The sequence below is a fragment of the Triturus cristatus genome, chromosome 7, assembly GCF_964204655.1.
Source record: "Triturus cristatus chromosome 7, aTriCri1.1, whole genome shotgun sequence".
Lineage (NCBI taxonomy): Eukaryota > Metazoa > Chordata > Amphibia > Caudata > Salamandridae > Triturus > Triturus cristatus.
This window is the reverse complement of record NC_140590.1, coordinates 1,522,091,849-1,522,116,773: the sequence shown is the minus strand read 5'-3', so window position 1 is coordinate 1,522,116,773 and position 24,925 is coordinate 1,522,091,849. Positions and strand designations below refer to the sequence as shown.

Below are 24,925 nucleotides of genomic sequence, written 5' to 3'. Positions count from 1 at the left end.
GACCAGACTACACCATCCAACAAGTAAAACAACCTCCCTCAAGTTACATGTGATAAGGAACCACCAGCCCTGGTTCTTGAAAGAATCCAGGAAACCATCGTAGCCGAGCAGGAGTGGATACCCTCCTTCCAAATATTACTCCTGGTCCTAAATTCATCCAATACAAGGTGTCAGTAGGACAACCTTCGCACAAAAAGATGTGCCATAAACCACCACGTTTGGAGAAGAAAAAATAATAACTTCCAGACATGACGTAGAAGCTACAGGCCAATATACAAATGCATATGTCAGGACATGTACATGAATCAACCAAATATACGTGACAGCCCTAAATCCCCCCCAGTCTCCTCGTCCACCACCGTTATCAGAGGTGGTTGACAACCTCTTCCCACAATTTTAAGTCCAACACCATACATCAGGAGGCTAATTGAACCACTGCATTGTTAAGTACCGAGACTAGACCTCTCACTAGAACACATTCACATGCATGTTGAAGATGGTGAGTGTTAACCACTGCTTTGCAGAGGACACAAAACAAATACATAGCATTTGTTTTACCTTCTCTTCCACTGATTCCCTTTGAGCATTTGTTAATTTCACCAACAACTGCATCACCCATAGTACTGTATCAATGTGATGTGTACAACACGACAAAAGCAACTTTGATCCCATATCTTGCTTAGTGGTGCATGTAAAGTATACCCGAATCCTCTTGCGCTGGCCTTACAAGTAGAGCTGGATCATATGAAATCTTTGCCCCACCGTGCCCTACAGCAGCCTTCATTCTTACTTGCCAAAATATTGAACCAGGAGATGCAATGTAAACAACGGTAAGAAACTCAAACTGCTCCTCTTAGAAGCTAAAACTAGTACATCACCAAATCTCACGCAGAGAAGATAAGCTGAGCTGAGCACCTTCTCTTGCAGCCCCACAACAATTCACTCATAAGTTACATGCATGGCGGCACAGATGAAGAGTCCGCGCGGTAAGTTATTAATGCGTATTGGGACGCTTCATTGGCATGCCGTAGCCGCCCGCAGTGTTCAGAACACTATTGCCAAGGCAACAGAGCCAAATAAAGAAACCATAAGAGCCGTAGCTGTGCAATACTGAGTACTAGACTTCTGAAAGACGGCGGAAGAGACTGCAGTTGGATACTGCAGATGTTTTGACACATACTCTTGTATAAAGAAGTGTCCAACTGGTTCAGAAAAGACCAAGGCACAGAAGACACCAAAGAACATGAACACCTCAATGGTTTTAATTTTTACATTAAGTTTTAATTATGAGCCACCATCAGCCCTGAAAACTATAAGAGCAAAAGTGTTCATTTGTGTGCTGCGCTAGAGGCAAGAATGCCACAGCTCCCCTCAAAGATGGAAAATTGTAGAATTGGATTGCAAACCGGTTTCATGCCGCCTTTCCACCACTCCTGAAGACCTGTTCTGTAGCTGCAAGTGAAATACAGCATTCAGGATTATGCCCCCCCCCCCCCTCCCAATTTGTTTGCAGTCCAGATGCTCACAGCGGTTCTCCACGAGCTACATATGGTAGATAGCTGGCTTAATCACCAAGTGTGGGATTTCAACCAGCTTAATAAATGAAAAATAAAACCCACAGGAAGATTAGCTGGTCACTCATTCTAGCACGGATCAAAGTATCCTAGTTAGGTGGGATTACAAGCGCCACTTACAAGACACCTGTATAGGCCGGCCATCCAGATACCTCCTGGAGTAGTACGAGTCCAGCTGTGGCCACCTTCCTTTTAAAGGCTCTAAATCACCAAGTATTTTCTCCCTAGGCCAGAGTATGGTGCCTAAATTTGCCACGAAGTGGACAATAAACAAAGGCAAAGCAAGTGGCCATCACAGGATTAGCACACAGTGCACCAATCAAGGGAAGAACAAGGGGACCCAGTAGTCACATGACTGTTTCCCACTCTAGGCCACGTTCATTTGACACTCCAGCTGTGGACCAAGTAGTTCCCTCCAAGGACAGACCAACACAAGCCTCCATAGGGTTGGATTTTACAGAGTCCCCTCTGCTTGTATGTATTGTAAGAACATGTAGTAACTGCAGTCAATGCCCCAACGGCTAATCAGAGTTTCCTCCACAATCCTGAATTTTGTCATCTCACAATGGCCGCCACGCATTAGATTGCTGTTCAGTTCAAAGTTCATTTTGGGGTCAAAAGCTAGCCAAACAGGGGTTGAAGTACAATGAGGAAATGCCCTTCATGCGACCTTTAAGGAACAGCCTCAGAAAGTTTTAGCTGCTGACAGTTCACTATAAGCCCATCCTAACAATTATTGTTCTACAGGGAATCTGAGATACGGGCTATTCACCCACGAGAGCAGACCCCGGATGATGGGCAATATTCTTTTAACCCACCACAATGTTATTTAGCAGTGCATTAAAAAAAAAAAAGTCAGGCGGTCCATTAAAGCAATAGAGCAGCAGACGTTAAACAGGGACAGGTGGAAGCTGTCTACACCAACATTAAAGTATTTTACTCCCCTTTAAGTCACACCTTAAAGACCGCTTTAAATATCTGGTCACATAAACGGGTCAGCCCACTTTGACACTTATTCGGGCCACCTCTTTCAGCCATTGGCATGGGTCAGTCACATCCTACATCAGGCTATCATAAAAGGATATTGCCCCCCCCCCCCCCCCCCACAAAGCTCTTGTATTGTAGGGCAAAAGGCAATATTTTATTTTCCCCACCCCATTGCTTGCTGCCCCTGCTATTGTATCTGTAATTTAGGGTCCCACACCAGGGTTTTAATACACCACCACTTCTCAAACTCTTGCCCACCCTGCTTGCGAAATGCTCTTATATACCCTTTTTCAAAGCAACAGCCACTCATTGAAGATTTTGACTTTTCAAATTATTGTATACAATTGAGGCACACGCATTGGCAAATGCCAATAGTTCAGCTCCCACATTTACAATATTTGAGAGTTTAGGACAACCTAGCCACAAGTATGTAAATGTCACCCTTCTGCTACACAATCCCCACATACCTGCTGCCAAGCTGCTGTGGACTTACAAACAGTAGCCCCCTTGGCAGCTAGCTCCAATGCGGTCTTTAAGCCTTCCAACATTCAGCAGTGACATTAAATGAAACACTGCAGCTCGGTAAGAGTGAATACCGCTGCAGCTCTACATTAACATGGCAGCCAGAGTGCGGCAGGACAGCATAAACATCCCATCAAAGATGGCGGCACCGGCGCTCTCTGGAGTCTGTCAAACACTTGCCCAGAATGCAGCACTACATTTACAGTACTTATTTCCAGAGGGAAGGCGAGGTACCAAATAAAAAAAACGCACATCATTTCCATGGCAACACAAAACCAAGGTAACCAACGTGATTCGACATGCAAATAAAAAAACGCAACATTCCTTTTCTTAAATATGGTCACTTTATTTTAAAACATTGCTTGACGTTTATTTATACGTTTAAGTGTATTTTTGAGAACCAAATAAGGAGGAGAAAGGCTGAGGGGAAATGGGGGCCACAGTCAGGTGGGCAATTATAGTTAATGACCCAGAACGGGGGGGGGGTTGTGAGGGAGTAGACAAGGAAGGGGGGCAGCGGTATTCAGCAGCTTTTACCATGCCTTTTATTAAAGAGTACATAAAGGAGGCGGGAGGGGGCAAAAATGGAAAAAGCCTCCCTTTGCCCAGACAGGTGAATGGCTTTGATCATTACTGTAAACGGTTGCCCCATCATATTAGGTTATGAATTAAAAAAAAGGTGCCATTTGCTGCTCTCAAAATAAAAAAAAATACATCTACAGATGCATGTATGAATATTTCCATGTAGAACTCAGTACATGTTTGAGCCATTAAACCATATTTCTACAAATGGACAAATATTGCATCGACAGGGTGTCAATAACAGTTTATGCTGCGTTCCTTGTAAATAAGTGAATTCAACTTGAGACTGTAGGCTGCTCAATACCATTTGTTCAAAATCTGCATTAAACCCCTCCCAACTCCTCCGCCCTCCCCAGCCAATGGGCTTGTACCATACGCGCCTTTACATAAATACTGAAACAGGCCCCACCTTGCAGCAATTGCGAGACCCATCAAAATTCTTTTCCATTTAAAAAATATACCTAAATTCGAGGATCCAAACAGTTACAATAAGAAAATGTTACAGTGCCTTTGACTAAAGAAATATTGCGGTCTTAAAAAAAGCCAATATTCCCTTTTTTTTGCATATTGAAATGATTCTCAGCATTTGTTTTACAACTTACCTACATACAATAATTTAGTAAAATGAGAATGACAAGGTAGATACTTACTAAACTCCTTTCTGCAATTCACAGCTCATGCGAATAGAATTCGCAATAAATATTCAAAAATAGTTATTTCTGTAAGGCATCTCAAGTGTTACAAAGTTTTTGTACAACAAAAAAAAAACAAAAAAAAAAAAAAAACACGACGATTGCTTTTGTCCACTGTCCTTTGAGTACCTCATAGCATATCGCAGGTTTGTAGATTAATAGGAGATACAAAAAAAAGAATTGGGAAAGCAGGTTGACTTGTGCGCAGAACTTGTAGTTCAGTCCAGGCCGCCTTCTAGAAATGTCTCCCAGTTGAAAAGTTGCACAGGAAGTGTTCGCATTTACAAGTGTAGTCAGATTTAAGGGTTTAAACACCCTTAACACTATAAATAGCTTAGGTATAAATATGCACCTAAAGTTTATATTTTTTCGAAGTTTTTTGCTTTTTTTGTGCCTGCTAGGGTGATGTAGGGGACCTCCCCTGTACCACCCCACGTCACTGCAGCCGGTCAGGCTGCAGCTGCTGAGGGGGATAATGGAGGAAGGCCGCGGTGGTGGCTGCTGCCGGGGTGGAGGCGGAGATGGGCTGCTGGGCCGCACTGGGGTAGCCGTAACCCATGAATCCCGCCACAGGAGAGGCGGCATAGGGGTACTGCTCGTAGGCTGCAGTGGTATACTGTGCATAGGCTTGGGCTGCAGCAGTGGTGTAATCGATGTACGGAGAAGTCAACGACTGGACTGGGGTGGGGATGACCATGCTGGGCTGCACAATGGCTTGTGGGTAGATGTATTGAGGTGATAGCCTGTGGAAAGAAAGAAGGTGGTTAACAAAAAATAAATATCAACGCACCTAAAACCTATGCAAGCATGAAAACAACCCTAGGCTTTTAACACCTACCCAGGACATTAAAGCTAATAGCTCAATGCTGTGCCAGTAGTAGTCCGAAATGTGGCTCTCAAACGTTCAGCAGGTTAGTGGTGGGTTAAAACCAGAGAACAAGTATTTACTGCAGGCCAAATACCCCACGTGCAGCTTTTTAGGAAACAAATCCAATTCAAGAGTATGAAACGAGCATTAACAGAGCCAAGCATGGTGGAGGGGAGATTAAGGGAAAGAACATTGGTAGGTAGAAGGGGTACACAAAAGAAACATTAGGCACAGGGTGAGAGGCGAGAGCTGGAACACATGCAGTATCATAGAGTGCTTAAGCAAAAATAAAAAGAAAGTCCCTAAAAGGGTGCAGTGGAAGGATAGAAGCAGGACAATCCGATGGTGAGGAGGTGATGCCCCAGGAGGGACAAGCATGGGCAAGGAAAGGCAACCATAAGCAAGGAAATGAGAATGACCAAGCAAACCAATGATAAGCACTGGGCAGATTCTAATCTTACAGTTCTTATCCACCCACTAAAGGCTAGACCTAAAAGACTGAGCATTAAAAGATCCAATTGCTATTTGTTTCGGAGGGTTGTGGTTAAGAATAAAAGATTCATGGTTGCTTGGTGGAGGAGTCCCACTGCCATAAGAATAGCAGAGTAAGCTGTGGAAACAGACTGGATTGGTTGGTACAACTAATAGTGACCAGTAACTGAAGTGCTCTGACTGGTACAGTATGGACATGCAAATGTTCCATGCAGTTGAGGAGGCACATCACTTCTTCCAATGGTTGCCTGAAGTATATTCAAGAAAAAAGGGAGTTACCCCAATGTTAAACCAAAGGGACGGGGTATAGAGAAGCAACACCACAAGAGTCCCTATAGTTAATATAGGGCAAACACTATCACCCTGGACCAAGTTTCAATGGTTAATAAAAATAGCAAATTATCAAAAGAGGCTATTATTATGCATTAATCATGGTTATCTATTCTCAAAACTTTTTGCACTTTAATCTACCATACAAACACCCTATATTATATACCAAATTCTTGACAAAAACATCTATAAAAATAAAGAAATTGTTAAAAACGTTTTTATTTAACTCAAATCATTAATCATATTCAAGAATGTTAAACAGTTTTAACACCACAATACCTCCCAATAATGGATTACAATCTTCTCTATTTTTTTCAGATAAAACTAATTATGATTAAAAAGTCGATGCAGCGTTTGTGATTTAATATTTCCACCTTCTTCAGGACTAAAAAGTTTCATTGAATTTCATATTTTATTGTATTTAGGTTCAATTAAGCAGTTCATGGGGGATGACCCTCCAGTATGTATTGTCCGCAAGAGCCACCGTTTCTACGTATTCATGTATAGATTAAAAGCCACTTGAATCACTTTAGGACTTTCTCATTCAAATCAGTAAGATGCAGACCCCTTTTTTTTATATCAATTTTGTATTCGGGATAATAACATCGAACCGCAATCGAATTGTCAGTCTCCTCAATTTATAGTGGCCCTGTACTTGCATTTATATCGACCGTGGAAAACAAAGCCGGCCTCCCTGCTCTCGCGGACTCCCGGATACGGTATTTCCAGGAGTCCCCGAGAGCAGGGAGGCCGGCGTGGTTTTCCACGATAGATATAAAAAAGTACAGGGCCACGATAAATTGAGGAGACTGACAATTCGATTGCGGTTCGATGTTATTAACCCGAATACAAAATTGATTAAAAATTTTTTTAAAAAGTGGGGTCTGCATCTTACCGACTTGAATGAGAGTCCTGAAGTGATTCGAGTGGCTTTTAATCTATACATGAATACATAGAAACGGTGGTTCTTGCGGGCAATACATACTGCTACAGCCATTGATGAGGCTCATCAACAAGCAGGCAGTTTGTACGAATCTGGAGGGTCATCCCCCATGAACGGCTTAATTGAGCCAAAATAAGATTCGATGAAACTTTAGTCCTGAAGGTGGAAATATTAAGAAATCACCTAAACACTGCGTTGACTTTTTAATCATAATGATTAGTTTTATCTGAAATCAATAGAGAGAAGATTGCAACCCATTCTTGGGAGATAATGTGTTAAACTGTGTTTAACATTCTTGAATATGATTAATGATTTATGAGTTTAAAAGGTTTAACAATTTTTATTTATAAAAGTTTGTCGAAATCAAGAATTTGGTATATATAATATAGGGTGTTTGTATGATAGATTAAAGGGCAAAAAGTTTTAAGAATAGATAACAATGATTAATGCATAATAACAGCCTCTTTTAAGATAATTTGCTATTTTTATTAACCATTGACACTTGGTCCAGGGGGATAGTGTTTGCCTGAAGTATAGGCAGGCCAGAGTAGACATTCAACTTAAAAAAAGGAGCAGGTAAATTCACATTATACAAGGACTTCATTCTCTTGTAGATAGTGTAAAAGGTTGGCATGCCTTCAAGCCTCCTGGACCCCAGTATTAAAGGTAACCGTGTGGCATTGGGGGTGCAGTTGGTTATATCCTGCCTGTTTATTAATGCATGTCCTATGTTTCCGGGTTTCCTAGCTGCTAGTGAGTGTTCTCTATGGAATGTTGATGCGATGGGACATGAGTGGAATGTTTGGGTGCCTGTGTGGCGAGAGGTGACTGCTGAAGATGGACTGAGCAGCAGGCAGGCTGCTCCTGGTGGGGCCGCTTTACATGGATACCAACCTGTAACTTGGGCTTACTAAAGAAACTACAAAAGATGCAACTCTGCTACGTCTCGTACATCACAACGTTCCACTGCACAGTTGACTGTCCCACTGAAAATCATAAAGGACCTCCTTGAGCTCAGTTTTAATGCCCTCCGACAGTAGCATATTTATTCAAGACTTGCCCCATCTGAATCCCAAGCATCTATGCTGCAAGATTAGTGCAGAGGCATTCCTGATCCCTTCACCAGCACTACGGCGCGATGCTGCAAAACACTATCACGGTCTTACTGGGTCCATATGATCCAACAAATTTAATCCATGGATTAATGTACAGACTTTCCATGCGTCACAGCACTAGACTTGTAGCCCCCAATAGGGAGCCAGAAATCTTCACTTTTAGAAAACAATCCTGAGCCAAACAGCTGGGATGTTCATAGTCTGGACCACCAGAATTATGCTGATCTGCAGCAGTGAGTTTCATAAATGAATTTGCTGCATTGGACACAATCTACTCTCTACTGCTTAATTTGACGATTTTAACAGAGGTTTTTCTAGCTGAAACGGACCAAAAGTTAGAAGAAAAAAAAAAAAGCAACATGTGTAGCTGTGAAAGGTCATTTGCAAACATAGACTGGTCCCCTTTCAGTTGTGTATTATTGCATTTGGGTATTACTGTTAGCAAGGTGAAACCTTTACCCACACATTAACAGGTGTTAAAATTAAAAAAATATTGAAGTAATACCACCACACAATGTACTGCATCAGGTTGCATAATTAGGCTATTCTTGCTGCATACTTTGGTCAACCTCGAGGCATCATTTGGCTTCTAACTAAAGTGTCTACACACCTAGACGGCATAAAATCAAATGTCAGAATCACTATTATGAAAGTTGATATACAAAGGTCACAACATGATTTTAGAATTCAAAGCATTTCAGTCAAATTCAAAGTCAAGGAATCTTATGAAAAATAGGCTAAAAGAAGCAGTGACATTTACTACATACCATGTCACTTTAGGAAGTGTTCCACGATTCAAAATGGCCTCCCGCAGGCCAGACCACTTTGCTCTGCGATCAAGTGCAATAAGTAAATCTAACAGCTGTAAAGTGGATCCAATCCCATAAATCATGGGTAGCAGCCATGAGAGCCCCAAAACAGCACTGTGCTACATTCAGGGGTACACCAGCACCACTGAATAATGTTCCTCCTTTTGCCGGAACACCCCTCTGATGATGGCAAAGGCTAACTCAGAAGGTCTCCCGTTTACGGAAGTGGAAAGCGCCAAAGGGACACCGGGGACGGCCCAGCACCCACAGACCTGCTACATCAAAATATAAGCAGCAAGCAAAGGGTTCCCTGCAGGCTCTAGGTACAGCCGAGCACTAAATCGTGCGTCTAGACTGAACTATGGATGAATGTCGGCTACAAAGCACGGTGGACAGGCTGGTCGCCAGGAGAGGCTTCCAAACTGGCTGCCAGCCACCTCTTTCCTCCCAGGGACATCTCAAGTTTGAGGGGCCCTGGGCCAAATGTATTTTGGGGCACCCGTTCATTGAATCAAATTGTATTTAGGATCTTCAGTTCTTCCATGCCCTCTTTAGCCAGGTCCCACCGACAGTGCACTCTCCAAACCATGTGCACTGCACTCTCCAAATTCTAAATAAGTTTACATCTAATATTCAGGGATAGTGATGTGCAACAAAAGAGCAGCCCACTAATGTTACTGCAAATAATATCGGGGGCACTCCCATCTCTCATATGTGAAGTCCTGTTTGGATCTAAAGAAACTTTCTATGGTTGTCACATGCAACATGCACATTTCTCTGCACAATGTCTAATGGACTCGCACACATCACCCACGTTAGAAATAAATTAAAGGGAAAACAGTATTTCAAACAATCTGTTTAGGAATTATTGAAGGTCAACAGCAGTCTTTAAGAGGGCCCCTGATAGAGAGGGGCCCTGGGCCAGAGCCCACTTTGCCCATGCCTTAAAACGTCTGTTCCGTCCATTCCTTCCCCTTTAAATGCTTCCAACATACTCTCCACAAATTCCAAATTTCTTTCGGCGCTAGGCCTCCTGGTTAGTTTTTTTAGGCCCACCGTCCATAGTCTGCCACTCCAGTACACTTTTTGCTTTACTCTTGTAAAACAAAGTTCCCTTCTAGCAGAATTACAGAAACAAAATGTCTGAGATGTTCTCACTGACTAGCAGAGCTCCGTAACCGAACAGTTTTAAGATGCTCGTGCAACAAAGACTACACACGACCTTGGCAAGCACCGGAACAGCGTTCCATTTTCAACAAACGGGGCTTCTAACCGCTGCAAGCGCCTCGACGAACAGCCGGGCATTCAGCAAACACTTCGGATCCTGTTTTCGGGTCCCAACGACGCATGCTCCACGCGCAGCGCTCTAGAAAGGGACAGGTCACCCCAGGTATGTAGGCGAGTCTCTAGATTAAAGAGGGCTAAGCAAAAATAGGACATTAAAAATCTTAAATGGCAGCTGCTCGGATGATGTGTTTCAGGACTTGCATGCGCTTCTTAGAACAGGCTTCGGTCGTAGCCAGTGTCTTGGCAATCGTACTGTTTGTTGCAAAACATGGCAGCCATCCTGTTTGTTTTCCCTTGAGTCATGCCCCCTTCCACCTCCCCGGTTGCCATGCCAATGGATTCCCCCTCATCCCCCCGGGTGTTCAGGCAGCCAGCGCGTGCCAGTACATTCTGTGTTCGAGGCAAACATCGCACACCTCTGTGGATGGGGGCACCCATGTGTGTGTTGGGGAAGGGGGGGGGGGGGGGGGGGGCTGCTGCAGAATAAAGACCGATCTCAGTAAACACCTGCCAAGGAGACCTCCTCCTCCCTCCCCCCCCCCCCCCCCCCACGCAGCGTGCTGAATGTTGTGTCCTATGCAGTGGTGGTGGTCGCACCAATGCAAAGTCTTCCAAGGAGGGCAAGGTCTGATGTGTAAAGGCACAACTCGGCGCACTCCATCAAATCTATGTATCCACCAAAAATAATGCGAATAAAATTGTGCTGGGAGGGAGGGCATTTCATCTAGTCAACAGAAATACTTCCCACACCGTTCTATACGGAGATGTGCTATACCGCCGATACACTTCATCCCAGCCTCCCCATGTACAAAAAGTACAATCTTGGGCAAAACACTGTTTTGCCTCAAGAACCAAATTTAATGCAAGGATCAGTAACTACCACTAAAGCAATACAAGCTTGACGGGGCAGCCAGGATGTGCACTTCACCGGTCAGAAACCGAACAATGGAAACACAACCAACAATCCCCTCGGGTGAGCGCTCAAGCCACCGACCAAAAGCCGTGACCTGCAGGTCATGAGTCGAGCCTCAGCAAAGTCCAACCACCCTACAATCAGGGCCACTGGAATTAGGAGATTCTGCTGATGTGGCGTTTTCTGCATAATTAAGGATTTGCCGTACAAGCCATCACCCAATAAATGTGTATTAAAACCTGCAAACAAAATGCATCACGCGTTGGAGTATTGCAAAGCCTTCCGCATAAGTAGATGGACACCTTTTGATTGCCTTTAGCTGTACTCTAGAGTTAAACTGTTAGTAATGCAGGGAGGCCTTTGCCCAGACAGTGCTAGCGTGTAGAAGTCAAAATTAACCAGTAATACTATCGCAACGTGTGCTGCATTACGCAGCAAAATTTGCTTTTGCTATATAATTTAGTCAACCCTCTTACATAATTTGACACTCCATGTCGCATAATTCCAATTGACCAGGTCGTGCCTACATTCTTCGAAGGAAATAGAACGCCTGTTTTTTTACAGCGTTTCTGCAGCTCCATCACCATGAGATGCAGCCAAGAGGGTGGTTTTTGCATTAAAAGTGACCAGTGGCTCTAGTAACAATACCCTATGTCTACCAAGTAGGCAGGCATACTCTTGTGGACTCCGACCTCCAAGATGCACACCTAGAGGGGAGTAACTGGGCTTTGCACCACTCTATCCAAACCTACTCAAATGGTTATTAAATCAGTTTAGACAGACTAAACCACGCCCACATCGGTGTTTCTACAGATGCTAGAAGTAAGCTTGGCAGTACTGACCTACCAACACTAGCCAGAGTCTACCCTAGAGGTGATGCTTTCGTAACCAGTTCTATGTAAGCTAGGAGTCCAGGCCAGTAAATATGCCTGGGCACAGAAATAAAGGAGGGGGCCTGCTTATTATAAATTATGTAGCTAAAAAGTGGCCCACATTGACAAATTGGGTTGGATTTGAAATTGCAAAGGCACCTGTACAGGTGTTTTGCAAGGTATTGGAGAACATGCATGTGTGCTTGCTGCAGGCACTGCTTGTTGTAATGTCAAGGAAATAAACTGTAAAAACTGACCTACCAGACCATAAAACAAGTTTATAAATCCGAAACAAAGGGGCACACACTGACCTGGGCACTGTCAGGTTTGGCCGATGGGCCAGTCTAACGCTGCATGCCCCCCTAGGTGGAAGCCCGGAGCACAACAGCAAAAGGCCAGTGAAGTCAAGAGTGGTACAAGTTCCCCATAATGCTTTGCACTCTGAAGGGCAGGAAGGGGCGGAGTTGAGTGGCATTGTTCCGAGTGTAATCTATGACCAGGGCCAAAGGAATTATGTGGCAAGGGAACGCCAAAGTATGCGGTAGAGTAAATTGAGGCACATTGTATCACTTCATTATTTTGTCATTTTTACACTATCAGCTGTACCTCATTAGTACCAGTTTAAACACTCAACTATAGCAATAAGCTACAGAAAGGTGACCAGTCACCCTTTCCAAAGGGCCTTCCACTGCGCAGCAACATGTATTGCTGCATTTTTACTAACTTCTGAACCGTTTAAACAAGAAAGAAATCTGCTAAAATCTACAGATTATGGAGCAGACGGTGGATTATACGGCAAACCTCCAATTACGCAAATATCGCCACAGCCGCACAACAGCATTATTCCAGTGGCCCCGTCTATGACCCCCGATCAGTCTATGCTGGGGGTTATCGCCACTCGCCGAGCACTGTTGCTATCAAACCGGGTCTGGAGCAAGCGAGGCAGACAGGAGAAGTTCGGAACAGTGACAAAGGGAGAAAGTAGGGAGGAAAGAACCGTCCGGAGTGCGTGAAACAAACCGGAAGTGTAAGGTGGCGGCATCAGGTAGAATCGAGACTAGGCAGCTTCGGTGACCCACCCCTGCATTGTAGACTGTTGGCTGTGACATGCTCCATAGCAGACAAGTTTCCAAGGCCCATGCTTTACTAGTTATAGTAGGTCCCCCTCCCCCCCCAGGGAATTCTGGGACTTTAGTCCCGATTTCTCATTTGATACATACAGGTACCAGACTGTTGCCTAGTAAGGCAGCAACCTGGGAAACTCTGCAGCTTTGCGCCTAAGAGAAGCCATGTGCTCCTGCATTTAAAAATGTTCCATCAAAATGATTCAACTCCTCATCCCTTGCCCATAAACAGTTTATTTAAAACATTGAAATTAAATCATAAGTAATCCTGCATGCATCCAAGCACGTAATCGGGCACGGACGAGTTTCCGAAAGAGGCCGTACAGCAAACCCACTTTCGCCTTTTGGCCAGCAGCTACAACTCACTGATGTACACAAAAACCCTCGAGTCATGTTCAGTAGGGTACATCATTGGTCATACGCTACGACAGAGGCAGGTTCTGTGTGTGCAGTTGCCAAGTGACCCCTCAACCTATTGAAATGCACAGGCGACTCCCCACAATCAATTCCAGGGCCAGTCATGCCATTTAGGCGCCTGGGCAGGGTCTTGAAACCTTGCTGTGAAACGTACATTTTAAGGTTAGCTTCCCTTGGTAAATTAAAACTAGAAATGCACCGCCTTTGTCGATTTTTTAGGAGGCCGCAGCTTAGTACATTTAGGGGTTTTCCATGTTCAATTTGAGCCATTTCCCTTTAGCGTTTTCACTTTTAGGGAGGTTTCAACTCTTTTAAGCAATTGTTAAAGTTCCAGGATTACCGCCCTCCACAGTCATACATTTCCCTCTCCACACCACTTTCAGAATCCTGGCACAATTGCAAGAAGTTTACAGAGACAAAGGAAGCTACTGGAACACCTCCCAAACTGCACAGCATTCACTTAAAGGCCTCTGCCCTGCATAACTCCACTGGACTGAAAAGTCATTTCATGTCTACTGAGTTCCCTTCACCTCGCCGATTTGTGGCAGGGCCCAATGCAAACTGGCTGGGCAAGTAGTGTAAATGTGTCTTGTGCGAACCTAGGAGTGGGGAATACCACATGCCATTAACATTCTGGCGCGAATAAAGCAGAACGAGTGGCACAATGCGCACATTAAACCAGCTGAAGAAGCGCCTGGCAGGGCCCACCTGTGACTGGGGCTTGCCATACACAAATTGGCCCATAATGCGCACATCTGCATAGGGCAGGATCTCGCTCGGCACAAGTAGCTCCCCATAGGCCCTGGGTCTCTCGTGCCACAGTCTCTACCCATCCGCCCGGAAGTACCAACAGGCTGCAAGGAAACGAGCCACAGCCATGAAGAGCCCGCATCCCCACATGCTGTAACTTGAGGCCTAGGGAAAAGCGGATCCCTCTCCAAATCTATAGGTCTGTCCTAATCCACATGCGGCATAACTGTAGAGCGAAAAGTAACCATAGAAAACAACCTGGACACAAAATTACGACGAAACACCAACAAAGGCAAGTATGCTCACATTCATCAGCAAATTGAAAGCCATACACAGATGCGACAGAAAATTAAGCCTAACTAGCGACAAACAAAAATTACCAATGTAGTATCACTGATCGAGCAAAGCCTGCGCCGGGTGCCCAGACGGGTACAGCGCAGGTTTCAAGGCACTTTGCAATGTATTGCAGACTTTAAAGCATCCCATAAAGGGCATTCCCATGGGCAGACTGAAAAACCTTCCATCTCGCCATTATACCTCCTCTGCTCAAACCAAAAGTGAAACCTGGTGAAGGTAGCAATTCAACTTGCCTGGTGGACAATACCAGTCCATCTGGTTCGACAACTCACTGGATTAAGTACCAGCAGAGTAGAGTGCATATATAAAACGCACACACATAAAACAAACACTCCTAAGTACACTCGTCACAAGCTTTCAAGGCCCATCCAAGTCTGGAGGTAACCAATGTTACATTAACAACTCAGAACTTTGCGTTCATAATTTAAAGGGAGACGGGCGTGTGCCTACATACTACCGCCCCAAACTTACTAAATGCTCAACAGCTGCCACAGTTAAATACCTCCCCCTGTTATCAGATGGGACTGAAACCATTTGCCCGTTTACCCTAAGATACCCTCCGAACCTTACCATATACACCTCTTCTTTATGAAGGACTACCAAACTATGAAGCATTGGGCATGCAGGCATTTAAAGTAACCTTTAATAAACATGGATTTTTTTTTATTTATTTTTAAGTGGACCCCTCTGTAGTGTTTGATGGAACTAGAGTGACATAGGTGGCCATCTGAGCGCTACTGTAGCGTTTTTTGGGACAGGAGCCTACAATCGGTTTTTGCGCATTCATTTCAAGACCTTGCACACCAGGTTTTTCAATCTGTTGCCATGAACCAAATGATGGCTAGTGGTGGGGGCAAATGTAAGATCATACTAGGTATATCTTGGTCGGGCTGTGGGATAGCGGTGTCGCATTTCGTTGCGCTTGAACAGAGCTTCCCTGCTTGGGGCGTGGTGATTTGCGGCTGTTCTCTGCAGATCCTTCAACTACAAAGAAGGCCCCATGCCCATCCCTGCAGGCTTATACACAAGGCTCCCCGTTTTTACAGATCAATACAAAAGGAAAAACATTGTCTATTTTTAAATGAGGATAAAAACGAAAGTTGGTTGCTTGAAGCGATTCTAAATACACCGCCATGACTGCCAGGCCAATATCTGGATTGATAGGTAAGGGGGATAAAACATTTTTTTTTTTCAAAAAAAGGAATTTTAGTAAAGAGGCTTAAACAGCTGTACCACTGCACAAGGCCGATGCTGAAATGTGCATATTTTCATACAAGTGCATGGATTTATCTTGTGTGGGCGTTCATGTCACTGAAACGTGGCAGGCATTCCAGCATGACTGCATACTTATTGGTTAAATAAATGTGGAACTATACCAGTTTCAGCTTTACTTTTCACTATACCCATAATAAATGTGGATAAACACAGACAAATGACAAATTACCATAAACCGGGAGCCTATTTACACATGAGAACCTTCACCTGGGTGGCAGTGAAAGCTTAATTTCATCTACCTCTGGGAAAGAGGTAGCAAACACCTTCCCTGTCTTACCTCATTGGTCTCACTTCCTCTTTTCAAACGGTCCCTGGTGACAGCTCTGTGCCCTGTTGCTGCCCAGTCTCCTGGGCCAGCCCCATGAAGGCATGCTGCCAAGAGGATTGAGGCAAGCCGGGTGCATGCCAGACTAGTGGCAGACTCTTCCCCAGCCCTACTGCCTTTATCTCCAGCTTCATGGAGACTAGACAGTGGGACCTCTGTGCGCCTCTACAATCTTGTACTATCTGCCTTCAGGAGTTAAAGCTTAATTCCAAGCTTAATATATAGCCTGACCGTGGGACCAATTAATCTAGAAACTACTTGTTTTTAAAGCAAGATTGGAGCAGTTGGTTCTAAACCTGTAGTAGGTACAACTTTCTAACCCCGGGCGGAGACCTCAGCTCTGCCCGCGGAGATTTGCCTTCTCCACAGAACGCGGAGAAGGCCAATCTCCACAGCAGAGCTTGCCAGCCCCCGCCTCCACCCCCCATCCTTATTAAGAAATAAGTTAATCTTAAACAGCAACTTAAAACCATGTACCTGTCTACTGTGGTGTCCCCGGGCTGCCCCCTTCCTCACCGTATCAGTAATGCTTGAGAAAACTGCCCATGCGTGCACCCGTGCATTTCTCACAAGAAATGCGCATACGCGGCTGTGCGCATGTTCCGATTTCTCAAGCATTACTGGTATGGCAAGGAAGGAAGAGGGCAGCCCGGGGACCCGCGGTACACAGTTAAGTGGTTGAGTTTTTTTTTTTTTAAATTAAGGTTAACTTATTTCTTGATAGTGGTGTGGAGGCAGGCGGCGCAGCGGAACTCCATGGAGTTTGTTTGCAAATCCGTGGACCTCTGTGTAGCCCTGCTACGCACAGTACGCCCAGGGTTACATCCTTCTCTGTTCAAGCAGCCAAACTATGGAATTCATCACCAAACATAAGATCCACGGATAGCCATCTTATCTTCAGAAGACTACAAGACTTCCCTCTCCTACATAAACACCACAGTAATGTAAAGCATACCTGGGCAAAGATTTCACCTTATTAATAGCAGCTGAACATCCAAATACAGTCATCAGCACCTGAAAGGTGACTAGTAAGCCTTTGCGATGAGCTATCCCTGTGCAGGACCGGTACGGCCATGTTTTTAGTAACTAGATCTGTTTCAGCTAGAAAAAGTGTTAGGTTAATGTCAGCAGATCATGCAGTTGATGGTGGATCATCGTAACAAAAGAGGGGTGGTCTACAATAGTAGATTTATGCGTGTAGAGCATTCCGTCATGTGACTATGCCCAGGTCCTACCAGGGTATAAAGGCTGGGATGATCAATGATGTGGCAAATCCATATTAACCACCACAGAACCGCTTCACCCCAGTGGCCCAGCATACAGGCACGAGGCAGACAACCATTAACCCACACCCTACTAAACATGAACAGCAAGCTCATACTACAAAGCACCGTGAGGCACAATTCGATATACGGGGCGCTATATCTTCACTACAATAGAATGCTCGAGTGAGAGACGTGTTGACCAGACAGACAAGCTGAGGGATAGCCCAATCTCATGCTGGACGGTAATTGCACGAGGCACTTTCTGCAATTAAGGGATTGTTGGCGCTCACGATCCTGGCAAACAATACGTAATGCAAGCACCCACGCCGCACCTGGCCGTCCCCCTTGGCAACCAATGAATCATTCATTGATTGCACTGGCCTGCCTACTGAACAGGTCGCTCCCATCTACTTCGGTGAAAGCCTAGAACTGAACTCAAGCACTCATCTAAAGTTCAACGGTGACAGTGACAGCTCAGATGTGTAACGGTCCATGTATTCCATAGGCTTGGCAGCAAAGGGCATGGCCAGATGTGAGTACATCCGACCCTAGTGCCTGGATTCCAAGAACAAGGTATGGGTTACATAGAGTGGAGACAGTAACAGCAGACCAGTAATACAAATTATATATTCATACATACACACGCTTGCTCTGTATAAAGGTCCAGATCACAGGGATGCGTAGACTCCGCATTTCATCCAGAAGCGAATATCCTTCACTGCTAAGGCAACGGAGAATCTAGAGCGCGCGGTGGACAACTATTAATACTTTGACAAGTCATAACCTCCCGAGCTCTTAACGGCGCATGTCATCTTGGGAATGGCTGCTCCCTTCGCCCTTATGGAGGAATTTACTCAAGTCAGACGCGCCTTTGCAGGTTTGCTATCGAAATCCGCGCGAGGCCCAGTCAGCGTTCCATCCTTCCGAGGTCGGTAAAATTAGTACCATTAAATATGTTAACACCTGCAATTTACAGCGATTATATAAAGTGCGTAAGTGCAGCAAGAGGGGCAATACAAAAAAAATCTGAATACAACAACTTCGTTCTGTATGCCCAGAGTCCCAGAGGTTCAATGAACAAGCCCGAGCTGTTCCCACCGCTTATCTCCAGGCCGGGGGAGGGGTCGTCAACAGCACACCGACCACTGAAGGAGCATTGTTATGGCAACGCTCCCGCTCAACATACCCAGCCAGCACTGTTTAAACTCAACACAAGACAAAAGTTATGACTGTCGACAGAGCCGTGCTAACCACCATCACAAAAGCAGGGAACAAGTTTACAGTGAAAAAACGGCCGAAACAAAAAGGACCTGCTTGTTTAAGAAGAGCACATAAAAATTGCTATTATGCTCCTGAAATGACGCAGAGCCCGCGTGCATTAATCATTAAAGGGAAGGGGCCGTATTGACAGAACCCATTGTCTGCCCGGGGAACACTCGTCTTGTGCACAGCAGCTGCCGGGTCCTATTAGCTGGAAAAAAAGGGGGCACTTGTGAGCGCGAGGGGGCGGGAGCAGGCCAACGTATAGGGCAAACAATGGGCCACATTTTGCAGACTACCGAGGCACTATAGAACATCTGCCCAGCTCATTTCTGACCCCTTTTCAGCTCCTTTCAGGAGACTGTCTGGAGAGCAAGCGCCAAGTGAAAAAAAGGCGGAGCTAGCTCAGAAAGACTGGCGCAGGCAGCCACGCGCGCACTCGCATAAAGCGCCAACATGCAACAGAACCAGAAAGTACATATGAAAGGTGTACAGCCTAAACCCGCGAGACAAACCCACTTTATATCTTTATAACATTTTTATTAAGTGCCCACATCAACAGGAAAAAAAAATTTACACTTACCCATATGGTCTTTGCAGAAAGGCGGGATGTATTTGTTGCACTCCTATGGTAAACCCTAGGCAACAGATGGAAACAAATTGTTCAATTAGAAGTTCACAAGCAACCAAATTAACATTTTCTTCTTTCCACTTCTGTTTCTCCGCAGCACTTCGAAGCAGCCCAATGGAGACGTAGGAGCTAGGAACGTTCCTAACAATCCATGCCCCTTTAACTCTTCCATATCAACGCCTTCCACAATATTTCCAGTCCTTCACTCCCCTCCCCACACCCCTTGTTTAGGCACAAACAGCACAGGCGCCTGCGACTCAGGTCAGCTAATGCTTCTACCCAAAAGGATCCACGTTTAAGCACGTGGTCACGGGTTCAGATCACAGTGGTTGCTCCGGCTTTCATCTTTGAGGCGGATGGAGTGGAGGTCTCAAGACACACCCCCCCCCCCCCCCTTCATGTTATACAAGCACATAGACGGGCCCTAGTTTATCAGCGCTACACATTTATGCCAGTTGAACTCTATCCCCAGGAGGTTAAAAAGTCCAAAACCGCCACCTGGGCATTGAGCACGCACATTCCAAAACCTTCAAGAGTCCAATGGAAAATGCGAGGAGGCTCAAAACACCGGTAGGAGTTACGTGTGCAGGGAGAATTTCAGAAATACCAATGGAATTTGGAAGGCTGCTGCGAGCCGGTAATTAATAGACGACAGTTCCACAGTATATTATCCGGGAGCTACTTCACAGTAGCGGGCGAACAGAGGTGCTTGGACTCGAGAGGTGGGCCAGACATTGGGAGAGAAAGCAGCTCCGTGGTTCAACAGCTTTAAAACAACAAGTACATATTACCCAGCCCCTACCCTTTATGGGGTTGGTGAAGATTAAATACCAACCCAAAGGCACTCTGCTTCCCAATGTACAAAATGCCAAGCATTTGCAGCAGGCCTCACGTGGGTGCTAGGTTGGGCCTCCATGTCAGATTTCCTCAGCAGGAATGGCTAATTTTTATTTCCCAGTATGTAAAGTTAATTGGAGATATTTAGCATCTGGCACGGACCCAGCCCTCCTGGACCATGCTAGTCAGGAGGTAGCGAGGCCTCTACGGACAGTTAAGGCGCCGGCCTCCTTGCATCCGTTTATAACAGACAGGCAACCAGACAAGCCAATGGACAACATAACTGCAACAACCGGTCTTGGGTTGCTTGCACTTCCTCCAGGGAGGACGTGACCGGCATTTCAGGCTGGGCTATTCCTATTGGAGCAGGATCAAGGCTGATTTGCATGTGGCTGTATTCGAGCAGAGGCGGCATGGTGGGCAAGACAACAATGGGTTGGAATGCTACCCAATCAACTCAGTTACTTGGTGCAAGATCCTCCCATCACCTTGTGTTTCAATTACTAGTATAACAGAAGGACTTTATTTTTCAGGCATCTCTCTGCTGGACAGTAGCCTTTGGAGGCCGTTTCTTAAACTCCCAAAGGCCAGCACTGGTTTCTCACTTTATGGCAAGCAGGCATAGAGGAAGGTTTAAGAAAAGAAGGCAGGGTCAGAAAGAGATAAAGAAAAATGGTACACGTGAGCTGGGCTCGTATGAATATTTCTCTGTCAGGTCAATATTTGATTCCCAGTCCGACCAAGGAGTAGAAGAGTCCTCACCACTCTGAATATTCCTTGGTTTCGCCCCCAAGTAGGCCAGGTTGACATTGGCTTTCCTCCCGTCGATGATGGGGTTCGGGTCTTTGCACGCCCGGTCCGCCGCGGCCCGGTCCACCATGGTCACCTGTAACACAATGACACACTCGTGTGAGGGCCAGGTCACAATGACCAATCAACAACGGTACCGCACACAGACTCCACCTCCCCCCAAAAAGTTACTTGTTTGTTTTATAGTCAAAAATACTAATAAATGTCCTTTTAAAAAAAACTCACTTTTTAAAAGATGTCAGAGTGGCCGAGATGGTTAAATTGGGTATCAGACTGCATACAAGTTCATACAATACTTTAAGGAAGGAATTTAAGAACAGTTTGGCTCCAGCAGGCACATGGTTTACAATCTCAAATTTAATTTCACAGCACAGTGTGACGGCGAACAGATTAGGACTATTGCACAGGGGTTAGACTCGACCATAACAAGGAATTCAGCTCTGTGTAGATGAGAGCCCCCCCCCCCCCCAATTGGATAGGGTGACCAGAATTTTAAAGCCAAAAACCGGGACATTTAACAAAATTAGAAGAAGGACTACAATATTACTTCAAGCAATGAGAGCGCTCCTCAGCAGAGAATTACAGAACAGGCAGTAAGAACATACATAAAAGCAATTTTTAAACCCAGTAGCTTGCCTGGTAATTAAATTGCTTTCTTGAAACAGCTGCTACCTATCCCTGCTTTTTCAAACATAAAAAACAACTATCTTCTTCAGTCGACCCTCTTTAAAAACTGGGACATGAGCTACATTTCTTGACATTTGCTGAGACAGCTGGTTAAAAACTGGGACCGTCCTGGCAAAATGGGGACGCCTGGTCACCCTACCATTGGACCAGCACTGCAATGTCAGTGAACGCTTTTTGATGGTGAGAGTTGTTTGGGCGCTAGACTGTACTATGCGCAACATTATGTAGACTACCTTTAAGAATTAAATATTTGATATACCTCGCTGAAACCAGGACAGTGACATTGTCACTTAGTTTAGTTCGCTACGTCACAGGCGTGCAAACAACGGACCAGGTGATACTAGCCGAGCCAAGGACAGCGCTTCGGTGCTGTGTGTGACTCAGTTTCGTACAAAAAAATAAAAAAAAAAGTAAACTGCATGCTGGGGGAGGGGTCGTGGCAGGTATGTGTGCGCAAGTCATATGTCGAGCTGCATTGTTTACAAACAGCATCTATACCGGTCCTTCCAGAAGCAACGTTTTGCCAAAGCTGGCGGGGAAGTGCCAGAAACAACACAATCACGCAGCAGTGCGCACAACACGGGAGGGGGGGCGCGATGCGATCGATGCGCGCGTACATTTCACACACGTCAAAAAGTAGACCAGAAAGTCCCAGCCCGGTGATGGGGAGCCTCGTCTAACAGCCCTGCCACCGCAGTGTTCACCACAACCTGCGGAGGGAGAGAGGAAACCGCTGTGGCAGGTGCACTCCAGAGCCTCGCCTACTGCCAATTCGGTTTTTCTTTGTTTACAGGATTTTCAGGTGGGTGGAGGGGCGCTGTCATAGATACCGTGTACGAGAACCCAGGGGCCAGAGGCGAGCAGAGCTCAGTTGAAAGAAGTGTTTTCTTTTAAACGAGGCTTTCCCTCCAACAGCAGCGCCTGTGAGCGAATGACAATCTCTTTGTCTCGGTAACACGGCCCCTGTGCCATCTCACCCCCCATCCACCTCCTCCGCATGCACAATCCCCAGGAAACCCCCGTGGTGGGGGCGGGGGATCCTTTGTGGTGGAGCCATGTATTTTGTGCCTGGAGACCGAAATATAAATCAGACAAAAGGCAGGGGAGGGCATAACACGACACAAAAGCAGTGAGAGCAGCGCCTCGAGCGAGCAGGCGCGGATCAGGAGCTTCGTGGATTAGCTTTTCTGCCACACTTGTCACTTTATCCATCTACTATACATTTAGTCACAACCTCGGGCTGTGGTACGGCGAGGGATGTTGGTCCACACTGGGCAGTAAGTCGACTGCGAGACAGCTGCAAAACCTATAACAAAGGAGGCCTGGCAGGTGCCTCATGTCAGAGGAAAATACAATTAGGGGAAACCGGAGCATACGAGGCGCAGATACTAGGATACTTGTAGTGGAAGGGGGTACTCCCCCCCCCCCAAAAACAATGGAATTAGGATTCCCCGAGGGTACCCCCACAGGAATCGGAGATGCAAATACCGCGCCCCAGGAATTTGCATCTTACAGACCACCAGGAGAAGAGCCCCCCCCCCCCCTTTAAAGCCCCTAAACCCCGACGACATACAACCAGGCCATATTGCACGTCCCCCTTTACCCCCAACGAACACTAGCTTTTTGTTCGGACATCTAGCGTGGGCTCACCACCACGCAGGGGGTGTACGGAATCCCTTAATACAGCTGGACTCCCCCTGCCTCCACCGTGTGAGCGCTGCCGCAGCACTAGCTTCAAGTGAGTGGGTAGAAAATACCGCGCCTTGGCCTCTGAGTTCCTGTGCACCACTCTGTATCCACGGCAATCTCCCCTTCTTTAGTTATTCCTAAATCCGAGCTCTCTAGCGGCCTGGGTGTTTCGGCGCTTTACGAATTCAAAAGAAAACCTGTAAAAACTACCGACATGTAAGACAGTGAGTCTATCGTCATGGAGAGCTTGATCCAGACCCAGTGTAAGGAAATAACCCCACTCCCTATGGACCTCCACAGCGCCACCTTACCATCTGCAATATACAACTGACCACTTTCGTGCAAAGAGCGCTATATATCCAGGCCCCCTCACATAAGAACATACATGAAATGTCCAGTACAAAGTCCCCGCTCTAATACACGTTCAGCAGTGCCTAAATAAAACCACTTGTCAGTGCGTCCACGCAGAGCGCGCTATATCCGGGCAACACTTACAAAGCCGTAGCCCCGGGACTTGCCGGTCTGACGGTCGGTGATGACTACGGCCTCCTCGATGTCCCCGAACACCTCGAAGTACTTCCTGAGCGAGGCGTCGGTTGTGTGGTAGGGGAGGCCGCCAACAAAAATCTTGGTCATGGTGGTGTCCTTCTGCAGCGTGTGCATGGCGGCGGGGGGACTGTGCAACGGCAGGCGCTGGAGCAGCATGAGACACGGACTGTGGGCACCCGTGGGCGGCGGCGCTGTATGGAGGAAGAAGAGCTCCGAACGGGCAGGGTTGAAAATGGGAGCAGGAAGAAGTCTTCAGGCAGCGCGGGTCCCCATACGGCTGATGCGCGCCTTACACCGCCGACCCGATGTGTACCTCTGTGGAGCTGCACGAGCTCTACAAGCTTTGTACGGAGCCGGAGCACGCCCCTGGCTGGGAGGCCACGCCCACTCCGTGCGCCGGCGTCGAACCAGCGGGCTAGGGTAGGGCACGCGAACCATGGGAGCTGTAGTTCAAAGCGGAATAAATAGAATAGCATTAAAAGGAAACACTATAAACTAGGGACCGAGGGTTAGGGACCGGCACGATGAATGTAGGAAGTTAAGTCTGTGAGGGGGTGTAGGTGTAGGCAAGCCTGCGCTCTTGGACTCTAAGTAATGAAATGGGGGTGAACAAGGATTGATGGTGAAATACTTATTGAAATGGGTGGGCGGTGGCGTGAAGAAGTTCAAAGGGGATTGTATTGTGGTAAACTTTTCTAGTGTGAACATGCTCCCTAATGTACTTGCTAATTTCTTGCCCCCCCCAGAAGAGGGTTCCTGGTATAATTCCCTTAACAATAGTTTTTTTTCAATTCAGTTCTATGAGGAAAAATGTAAGCTTTAAGCTTCCTTGTACACAAAACGTTCCACTACATAGGAGGGCATCACCTAGTTATGTGCGCAGATTTCATTTAGCCAACAGATTCACAGCTCTTACTGATCTGGAGGAGTGCGATTGACTCAGGGAGGTTGGTAGGGCTCCTG

At 46.1% G+C, this 24,925-nt stretch overlaps 1 protein-coding gene across 1 annotated transcript; it reads right to left on the bottom strand.

Annotated features, from left to right (window-relative positions):
* Positions 1 to 3,407: 3,407 nt before the first annotated feature.
* RBM38 (RNA binding motif protein 38) lies at positions 3,408 to 24,291 on the bottom strand. Its single transcript, XM_085619283.1, has 4 exons — positions 23,909 to 24,291; positions 20,990 to 21,113; positions 19,343 to 19,397; positions 3,408 to 5,100 (listed from the first exon to the last, which is right to left on the bottom strand). Exons 1-4 carry the CDS (start codon positions 24,116 to 24,118, stop codon positions 4,794 to 4,796), a joined length of 696 nt encoding a protein of 231 aa, XP_085475409.1. The 5' UTR covers positions 24,119 to 24,291; the 3' UTR covers positions 3,408 to 4,793.
* Positions 24,292 to 24,925: the final 634 nt, after the last annotated feature.

Excerpts from the sequence above, each read along its gene's own strand:
- RBM38 (XM_085619283.1), bottom strand. The coding sequence starts at position 24,118 with ATGCTGCTCCAGCGCCTGCCGTTGCACAGTCCCCCCGCCGCCATGCAC. Across the intron at positions 21,114-23,908 it reads AGTCCCGGGGCTACGGCTTT|GTGACCATGGTGGACCGGGC; the intron begins GTAAGTGTTGCC and ends ATTGTGTTACAG. Across the intron at positions 5,101-19,342 it reads TTTCTGCAAAGACCATATGG|GCTATCACCTCAATACATCT; the intron begins GTAAGTGTAAAT and ends TTCTTTCCACAG.